The sequence below is a fragment of the Poecilia latipinna genome, unplaced genomic scaffold, assembly GCF_001443285.1.
Source record: "Poecilia latipinna isolate Pla-1442-1.1 unplaced genomic scaffold, P_latipinna-1.0 Scaffold175, whole genome shotgun sequence".
NCBI lineage: Eukaryota > Metazoa > Chordata > Actinopteri > Cyprinodontiformes > Poeciliidae > Poecilia > Poecilia latipinna.
This window is the reverse complement of record NW_015112791.1, coordinates 330,083-339,894: the sequence shown is the minus strand read 5'-3', so window position 1 is coordinate 339,894 and position 9,812 is coordinate 330,083. Positions and strand designations below refer to the sequence as shown.

The window sequence follows — 9,812 nt, the reverse complement described above, 5'->3', positions numbered from 1 at the left end:
TAACTTTTACACCAGCTTCTGTTGCCCACTCTTGAACTTCCAGTACGATTCAGTCTGGTCTTGATATTATTCTAGAACAAAAGCAGAAATAATTAAAAAAATGTTGCTAAAACTCACCTCCACTTCAGTGTTCATGCAGATGCCAGTTCCAAAAAGACGATCCTGCAGACAACACTGAAGTTATTGATGCTCAAGAAGTATATGTTTTTTAGGTCCTCTATTGAAAGTGTAGGGAAATGTATATAGTATATGTAAATATTTGTTATTTTTACATTTGGGGATGAATATAAGGAAGAAAAAAAAAAGAGAATAATCTAAAAAATGTGAAGCTAAGTAGCTGATTCTTTTACCTCTGGCCAAAGAATGGTGTGTGTGTGTTTTTGTTGTTTTTTTGTTGTTGTTTTTTTCTCAAAATAACTTTTTTTTTTTTCCTGACTTTTCCCCTCTACTGCTTCCTCTGCAGCTAAGAACGTTTTCCGAGTGAGCTCCACCGACCCGTCCCACGGCCAGTCGCACACGCTGCACGTCAGCGACGTTTACCACAAACAGCAGTGGCTCAACTGTCTGCGCACCGCAATCACCCAACAGCAGGGGGCTCCAGCCACAGTCCAGCCCGTCCTCCCCTCTTCCACCTGCGACGAGGAGACAGACGAGAACTGCCCGCCTCCTCCCGGCCCGAAGCTCCGGCGTCAGACGCTGTCCAGAAACAGGCTGGAGCAGAAGTTACAGGGATCACAAAGGAGGAAGGAAACCGGAGTGTAGACAGAGCCAATCAGGGCGTCTCTCTCGGACGGACGCTTCCTCAGCATGTGTCCTGTCAGTCAACTTTGTCTCATTGCTTTTATCATGCTTGACTTTTTAGCTTTCCCCTCTCCCCGTCCAAAGTGTGTTTTTGTGTTTTTTAAAACATGTATTTAGTTTACAAAAAAAAAAAGAGAAAAATAAAGGAAAAGGCGATCCATTTCACTTGACTGAGTTAAAAGTTTTACACCACTTGTTGCTCTCCGGTTTCATCCTGTGGTCGATGTGTTTAACGTTGAGTTATCTGGTCCGAGATAAAGGGATGACGAAGCCCAGCTGACATCTGAGCTTCACGTGGGTCTGGAAATGTTTGCGCTGCGAGATAGCAAGCGAGATATTGCTATGTTCAATAAAAGCTGAAAAAGATGTATATAAATGTAATCTGTGAAAACCTGTGAGCTAGATGGCAAAAATAAGTAAAACGTGTTTGCTTGTTACTCTTTGCACTGCGTTTTATTGGCTGGGAGGTGTTTGCACTGCATTCACTTTTCAGTTGCACTTTGACCCCTTTCAGCCACTTCCTGCTACTGATGGGTTTTCTAAAACACAGTGTCACTGCGCCATTTCTCTAAAAGATTGTCTTTTATAAAAAGAAACATTTGGTAACACTTTATTTGAAGGGGTGCGCATAAGACTGACATGACACTGTCATAAACATGACATAATACCTGTCATGAACATAAAGTCTTTATGAATGCTTATGACAGTTGTCATGGAGTGTCATTCGGTAAATAATGACACTTTTAATGCAAAGTTGCTCTAAAAGTTGAATTAAAAGTCCATTAAAAGTGCCGACTGCATGATTTTGTAAATTATGATAATTTAATGCAAAGTTGGCATTTTTAATGGACTTTCAATGCAACTTTTAGAGCAACTTTGCATTAAAAGTGTCATTATTTACCGAATGACACTCCATGACAAAAGTCATAAGCATTCATAAAGACTTCTTTATGTTCATGACAGGTGTTCTGTCATGTTTATGACAGTGTCATGTCAGTCTTATGCACACCCCTTCAAATAAAGTGTTACCAAACATTTTTACAACTTAGGGTTCCTGAACTGAAATTTGGGCTTCTTCTTTTTTTCTGTTTCGTGTGGTCGACTTATTTTAAAAAAAATGCTCTGATGCAGGTTTAGTTCCTTTTTCTGTGCTTCTGCAATGGCTGACAGCAGCTTTGTTGGGGTCTTTCACATTACCTCAAAACCAATGAGGTTTTTATGCCTTTCTTTGCAAAGGGAGAGATCCACAACCTCTAACCTGCTCGGGATCAAAGATTGGTGAGCTCTGCTCAACTCTGCTTGGAAATTGGCTTTTATTTATGATGACCTTCTTCAGTAGAACAATGCTGAGATAACGAAACAAATGGACCCCTTGAGTAGGAAATCACATTATAGATAAAGAAAGAACCTTAAAGAATAACTGGTCAGAGCCAGTTAGGTAACTGAGCACATTTAGATAAAACACTCAAATAAAATGAAAAAACAATGATTAGTTTTACCTAACAAGCTTGTTGGCACTTAAATGGAGTCAGGAGTTTTTTTTTTTTGCTTGAAAGAAGAAATCAGGATTTGCAAGGATAACGTCAACCTGACACACATGCAAAAGAAAATAACATTTTCATATATGTAAATAGTAGCCAAATTGATCAATCATTAACTTGATAGTGATCAGTTTTTGAAAATGATGTCATAGCCAACCTTATAATTTGCATTAAAACAATAAGATAATTCTGCTTCTTACCATTGGCAAATATAACTAACATGAAAGGAAAGTAGCCGACTGCCTAAATGAGAAACAGACACATAGTCGACTTCCCCCTTTGCTCCCCTTCACCTAAGAGGAAATGAGATTATTTCTGTAGATGGACTACTTCATCGCTGTGACCAGATAATATCTCTAAACTTCAACAAACTTCTTCAATAACATTCAGAAAATTCAGAAACCTTGAAGTCCTACATATGCTGCCTGTTTTTTTTTATTGTTTTTTTTTTACTGTTTCTCAATAATCCCATTTCCTCCCGAACATTGATAAAACCTTCACAAAGCGACAAACTGCTCGACATGCAGATGGAGGCTTCAGCCATAAATGACCATCAGCAGTCTGACTGAAAACCGTCTTTCTCAAAACTCATATGGCCGTAAACGGACGTGCTGCTTGCAGGTGACGTTCTGCTCGGTGTGTTCGGATCAGTTACATAGTCAACAGAGGAGGTGGTTTGCTCTTGGTTTTCTGTCATCCTGTTCCTCTCTGCAGTTAAGAGCACCTGACCCTCCACCATCCCCCCATGTCATAAACAGCTTGGGCTTAAAGTAGCATCAAATGACCGACAGACTTCAGGAAGTGAAGCTAGATTTCTGAATAGCTTGACTTTCTGAATCATTTTACAGTCAGTTGAAAAGCTCTTGATTATAAATTGGTGTCATTGATTTTTTGTTTTTGTTTGTTTTTCTAATCGTATGTAGATAATAGATAATTGAAAACTGGGTATAGCTCTTTAAAAGTACTCCCATATTGTGATATTTCTCCTAGTTTGGTTCTTTCTCTGAGATTTCTTCATCTAAATTCAGGATTGTTTTTTTTGTTTTTTTTTTTTTTGCTTTTTGGAAAAGTTTGGAATTCAGCAGAAATCTGGATAAGAGCATTTTTGCATTTTAAACACTCTATGTTATCCCATCCTCTACAAGTATGCATCTATTGATTCGTCCATCCATTTGTTCTCTAATCAGTTTGTAAATCATCCTTCCTATCTGTCCATTCGTTAATAATTTTTATATTTACCCATCCATTTGTCAACCTGTTTAGTTTGTCTATTTTTTTCGCCATAAATGTATCAATCAGATTTTTTCCATCTATGTAGCTCCGTACACGTAAAGCTTTGACCACGGTATAAATGTCGACTTGAGAACGTTGGGAATTTGAGCTTGGAAAAGTGTGAAATTTTGATAAGACAGGAACCCTGTTGAATTTATTGCATAACACCTCAACAGCTTTTTTTCTGGGAAATGTAGGACATTAAGTGACCAGTTCAGGACTGTGGTTAATGATTTATATTTTCAAAGCAGAGTCTCTCAGGGTGCGATTAGCTTCTCCTGTTATTTTAACCCAAACAATGACTCTCCTCGCTCCTAATCTACATGCAGCCCCACAGTCAGGTAACACTTCCGTAATGAATCCTTTTGAGATTCTTCCGGTCAAATCCTACGAACAAAATATGTGTTCAGGCTGGGTTAAGGGTGTGAGTTCTCTGACTGTTTCATTCACAATCAAGACAAGCATTTAAATGTTTGCTGCAGTCGGAGCTCAGTAATTGTTTTTCATGTTCAGTCATGCTGCAGGGCGGCTCAGACAGAATGAACGCATAAATTATGGGAGTGCACCGTGGGCATGTTTTGTGGGGTCTGAAGTTCATTTCTGCCTGACTGCAGTTGCTTTTATCTAATCTTAAGCTTTTCTTTTTTTTTCTACTTCTAATGACCTGGCCCTATTCATGCGTTTCGAAAAGAGCAGCATGGTTTATTATTGTTTTTCTACCAACAATATCTTCCATTACAGATTTACTTACTGAGTAAAATAGTAAGCCAAATATGTCAGACACAAGTACCGTCAGAAAATAACATTTAAGCTGGTATTAACATTAAGCCCACGTTTCTTCATGATTTTTTTATTTTATTGATCTGACGTAATTCTTATCTGAAATTTCTGATTTCTGGTTGACCTTTGATGACCTCTAGAAACATTTCTTTATATCTTTAAAATGATAGCGGCACAAACGAAAATTTTTCCTGCACAAACCAGGACAAACGTAGTACAAACATTTGACACCAATTTTGTTTGATTTCATAGAAGTGGGGGGACTGGTTGACCGGTTGACCTTTACACTTCCACTAATATCTTCAAAGCCAAAGCAGCACAAACAATACATTTTCTCCAACTAAAATATATTGTCCCTTTCAGTTTAAAGATAGCTTGAATGTAAATCAAAACCGAGCCTCTTGAGACTGACTGAACGAGAAACAAATGTACTTTCAGAGAGGCGCTGCTTCAAAATTATATTCCTCTGGCAAGAAATTACTTAAGTAAAAAGTTTATAAATGTTATGTGTTTACATACTTGTGTAACGAACAAAAGATATAAAGCAATTCTTAATATACCGATTTTGTTTTCTTTTTATTTCCATGAACTTCATAGAGGTATAACCATCTGTAATATTTACATATTTACATAAAAAATAAATATTGTTACAGAATATATACAAGTGCACACAATTGTACAGTGCTAATAATGGAACAATACATTTGTTTAGAGTCAGTTTATCATTAGAGACTTTAATAACATTTCCAGAAATAAATAAATAAATTTAAAAAAAAAAGCTACATATGTATTCCACTGTATTAAAACCTCGTCTTTTTATTGTTGGGGACTGGAATATATGTTAAACAAAGTGAACAAAGTGGAATATAAACAATGTTTGCCTCTACATAAGACTCTCTATAGAGAGTTTCCTAGAAGCTTTTGTTGCCTAGAAGTCAGCAGTACGCTACGATCCCCTAGCTAATATACACTGCTCAAAAAAATAAAGGGAACACTCAAATAACACATCCTAGATCTGAATGAATGAAATATCCTCATTGAATACTTTGTTCTGTACAAAGTTGAATGTGCTGACAACAAAATCACACAAAAATCATCAATGGAAATCAAATTTATTAACCAATGGAGGTCTGGATTTGGAGCCACACACAAAATTAAAGTGACATGTTCCCTTTATTTTTTTTGAGCAGAATATTTCTGAATTACCAGAGAAGTAGACAGATTTCACCCCACCTAAATGAGTAGCGGTGCTCCAAAGTCCGTTAGTGATTCAAACTAATCATTTTGGTTGAAACCAGTTAAAAGAAACATAAAAAAACAGATTCCAGGTGACGGCAACAGCGCTAACACTGGAAGGACGGTGGCCTGTAGTAACAAGCAAACAGAATTCTTCTGTAATTTCATACACATTCCTGAAGAAAAGATCTGGACTGGCCAACACAACGGAAACTTTGTTTCATACTGCTTTAATAAGGAGATGTACTACTTGTTTATTAGACAAGGTAATTGAGTGTTTAGCCTCTAGATTCAAACAGCCTGCCTGTTTTTAAAACATCTGGCTAGTTTCACAGTCCAGATTTTTTTTAATTCTTTTTGCACCCTCAGCAGCCTGCCACATTGCATCCTGAGAAAACCCCATCAGCAGCTCACGAAACTCCACAGATTTACGCTTGAGTCTGTCAAATGCAGTCATAATTCAAAGACAAGAGGCTTCACGTACGAGAGGAATCTTCTGATGCTCTTGGGCAAGAGCAGCTCCGAAATGACTTTGCGCGCTCTTGCGCCTAGAGTCCTCCTCAAAGCCACTCTGCTGAGCTGCTGCAGGCTCAGGGGAGTATCTGGGGAGGGGAAAAAAGCAAACACCAGATGTTTGATATTTGCCGAAGCTCTCGCCCTCTGAAAGGAACGGGCAGTTCAAGTGGGAACACGTACTTTCGTAGAACTCCAGGCAGAGGTAGGAGGGAGAGCCCACGCTGGTGTAGTGGATTGGCTTCTTGTTCAGGTTGTCTCGAGCGAAAACGCTCCCCCCGAACTCCACAAGCAGCTCTATCAGATCGGTGTTGTTAGTTTTGGCGGCGTGGTGGAGGGCCGTCTCGTGGAGCTTGGAAGCGTTCACGTTTGCTCCTGGGAGAAATAAAATAAATCACATTGTTCCTGGATGAGGCGTTCACGTTTGGGTGCTGGTCGTACAGAGCTTAGCAGGAGTGGTCGGACCAGCTTAACTTTTCCACACTTTCTAGTAATTTGATGTATTTTGCTGGGATTTCGTGTGACGCACCAACACAAAGCAGCACAAGACTGTAAGCTAAAAGTAAAACGGATTATTTCCAAATGTTTTACTGATAAAATTGTGCAAGGTGTGACAAACATTTGTGTTTGTATTCGCTGTTTGAAGCTGCAAAAAATTCCAACAATTTCGCAGGTTCCCCTTTTAGCTAGACACCAACTCCGCACATATTGTCAGAGGCGGTGGAGGTGCTACTTTGTATCGGTTGGATCTCATAATATTCCAATAGTTTACACGTTGTGACTGTAATGAAGCAAAACGGTAACCAGCCCGTTTGGAGGGGTCGGCTCAGTTACCTGCAATGAGCAGGACTTTGGCGCAGTCGAAGTGTTGCCTGGCACACGCTACGTGAAGCGGCGTTCCATAGTGACAGTCGTGAGCCTCCATGAAGGCGCCTCGATCGATCATCAGCTGAACGCAGTCTGAGTTACCTGATATGAAAGACAAGGTGACTTTATTAGAGATACAAGGTATATAGAGATATATATATACATCTATGTCAGCTGCATGTGAGAAATATCTAAAACAGAGAACACAACGGTGATTTTCTTTTTTTTTAACAAAGCCTAAAAGAGCTAAAAGAGGAAATGTCTAAGCTAGCTAAGAACTTTTCGACAACACATCTGTGTAAATTCAAACACCATACAAAAGCTTAAGATGGCTTGTATCTATCCACTATAAATAAAAAAAAACACTATCTGGACTCAACTAAACGCCTTGAAAGCCCTGAGAGGATTTTCAAAAGAAGCCCCAGGAAATGTGAGCATGATAACCTATCTCGAGATTGAATATCTTGCTGACTTGCAATGCCGTTTGCGTGAGCCCGTTACCTCCCATGCACGCCTCGTGAAGAGGAGAGAAGGTGAAGAGTGGAGGATTGACGGTCGCTCCATACTCCAACAGCAGCTTGACGCAATCCAAGCTCCCGGCTGCGCAGGCATCACACAGCGGGGTGCTACCATCGATGTTCCGAGCGTCCACCTGCAGGACGGCCCCGTAGTCGCATGCAAACACATTAGAAGAGCCACTTTCATGCCTACAGCCACATCCGGATCACCTCACCTGTGCACCGGCAGCCAGCAGCAGCCTGACGCACTGGGTCTGACCCTGTATGCAGGCCTCGTGCAGCGGGGTGATGGAGTCCACTGCAACGATGTTCACGGCAGCGCCCGCCTCAATGAGCTGCTGCAGCTGCAGGGCTCGGCCCTGCGCGGCGGCCTCGTGCACCGCTGACCGGTCCGTCCAGAATCCGAGGCCATGAGCTGCAGACACAAAAAAAATCAAAACAAGTCTGAGCACTCCTGCTCATGTCTGAGGCGTGGGGCTGTGATCTGTCTTCAGCTGCCTAGCTTGATCTTTCAGATAGTTACCCGCGTACATTGTCCTCTGCGCCTATTGGTTCCTCTTATCGCAAATGTGCAAAAATATTTAAGATGAATTCACCTTTTTTATGAAGAGCACAGATATTGCAGAATTTTATTTCAAATACCACATTTCCATCCAGTCTCACAAGGTTCCCACGGCGTCTCAGATCCTCCACCATGCTTAGCAGCAGGGATGGGAATTGATATCACTTATGATCTTGATTCCTTATTGAGTCTCCTATCGATTCTCATCGAGTTTTGAAATAAACTTTTTAACCCAAAAAGTGCACCAGGTTGTATTTGATTCAAACTAAATTAAAGTCGGCTTAAAAAATAAGAATCCCTCTGTCAAATGAACATTTTAACATGAAATGCAAATGTCTGCACAAAGAACAATCTTTCCAGACTCAGCTGTGGAAAACACCCGTTCAGATGTTATTTATTTTCGCCTCTGTCATCTTAGCCTTTTAAGTAGCTAAAAGTGTACAAGACCTTACGTATGAGCGAGCATCACTCCGGCAGTCCTTGTCAACTACAGTCATATTGAACATATTGGAATTTTAGTGACAAGTTCCTGTATTTCAGTAACTCAGCTCACAAATTGAACAATACATAGGTTAATTCCACACAGACTAATGTTTTAAAGTTTTTATTTCTATTAACAATGATGATTTCTTGCTCACAGCTAATGAAAACATGACATTTAAGATTAGAATATTTTACATCAGACCAATAAGAAAACATTCTTAATGCAGAAATGTTACCTGGGACATTCATGGCAGGTGTGGCTGTTTCCCCCCGCCCCACTCAAGGGGCACCGTCGTCGCCAAGCAACGTATCAAACACTTTACATTCGTATAAATCAGTCGCATGCTGTGTGGTGAGCTGTTTCAGGATGTTAATGTATTTTAGACTTGTATTGTGATTAAAGCTCGGCACATGTTGCAGCCGGCCGTAGTATCTCAATCTTTTTGAAATGTAAAGTTTGAAGCGATTCTGCCGCGACGCCATCTTGGATATTATCATCACGCAAGTACGTCACACGTTATTGGAACCGACGAGCGAAATCGCTAGGAAGGTTTAATGCTCCTTTTAGGGAGATTTCAGTGTTTTCTTAGACTTCCATTCATATGTAAATACTTTAAAGTTAAGTACAAATACGAAAGAACGCACACTGCTGCATTTTCAAAGCTTGTTTTTGATTGATCCTGATTGACAATAATCACATTGTGCCCTTAATTATTAAATCATTGTTTATGTTCTTGCTGATGTCAGTTTATGCATTTTATTTTGTTTGTAGCTATGGAGCCTGTCTAGTGATATGGGGAAAAAAAATTGTGGCCACAACATTGTGGGCACGACTTAATAACTCATGGGAACAACTTGTTTACTTCATGGAGCTTAACTTAATATTTCGTGGCAACAACTTAATTTTTTATCATTGTTGATGATAATAATGGCCAAATCCGATTTTATTTCAATGTGGGTTTGCAGTTAGGCATGAAGTATAGCTTGTAATTATCTTACACTGCAAAAACACAAAGGCGACAGAGACTTTCATTCTCTGTCATTGCACCACTTTGCTTCTTCATCAAACAGTGGTGTTATACAGCAACCATCCTTCAACTCCAGTGACAGTAGGAACAGTAATGCTACATTCATGCAGTTCCTATCAAAATCTATATTTACACTGCAGAGACAAGTGTTTGTGGTTTGCTAGATGGAGCACTCAAACACTCTGATAAAGGTCAAGCAGCAGATAATTAT

At 39.8% G+C, this 9,812-nt stretch overlaps 2 protein-coding genes and 1 long non-coding RNA gene across 3 annotated transcripts in view; 1 reads left to right on the top strand and 2 right to left on the bottom strand.

The window, feature by feature from the left end:
- LOC106946091 (uncharacterized) overlaps positions 1 to 385 on the bottom strand; it is a 5,468-nt gene extending 5,083 nt beyond the window's left edge. Inside the window, exon 1 of the long non-coding RNA XR_001424692.1 lies at positions 351 to 385. This is a non-coding gene — a long non-coding RNA (uncharacterized LOC106946091). The remainder of the gene's footprint in view (positions 1 to 350) is intronic.
- Positions 1 to 1,238, top strand: part of LOC106946089 (neuroepithelial cell-transforming gene 1 protein-like) — a 15,314-nt gene extending 14,076 nt beyond the window's left edge. The window contains exon 12 of the mRNA XM_015030218.1: positions 464 to 1,238. Within this exon, the coding sequence (XP_014885704.1) occupies positions 464 to 762 (299 nt within the window). The 3' untranslated portion in view covers positions 763 to 1,238. The remainder of the gene's footprint in view (positions 1 to 463) is intronic.
- A 4,746-nt stretch (positions 1,239 to 5,984) lies between these two features.
- Positions 5,985 to 9,812, bottom strand: part of asb13b (ankyrin repeat and SOCS box containing 13b) — a 10,377-nt gene continuing 6,549 nt past the window's right edge. The window contains exons 2-6 of the mRNA XM_015030219.1: positions 7,744 to 7,943; positions 7,512 to 7,662; positions 6,978 to 7,112; positions 6,327 to 6,518; positions 5,985 to 6,232 (exon numbers count right to left, since the gene is read on the bottom strand). Coding sequence (XP_014885705.1) covers positions 6,084 to 6,232; positions 6,327 to 6,518; positions 6,978 to 7,112; positions 7,512 to 7,662; positions 7,744 to 7,943 — 827 coding nt within the window. The 3' untranslated portion in view covers positions 5,985 to 6,083. The remainder of the gene's footprint in view (positions 6,233 to 6,326; positions 6,519 to 6,977; positions 7,113 to 7,511; positions 7,663 to 7,743; positions 7,944 to 9,812) is intronic.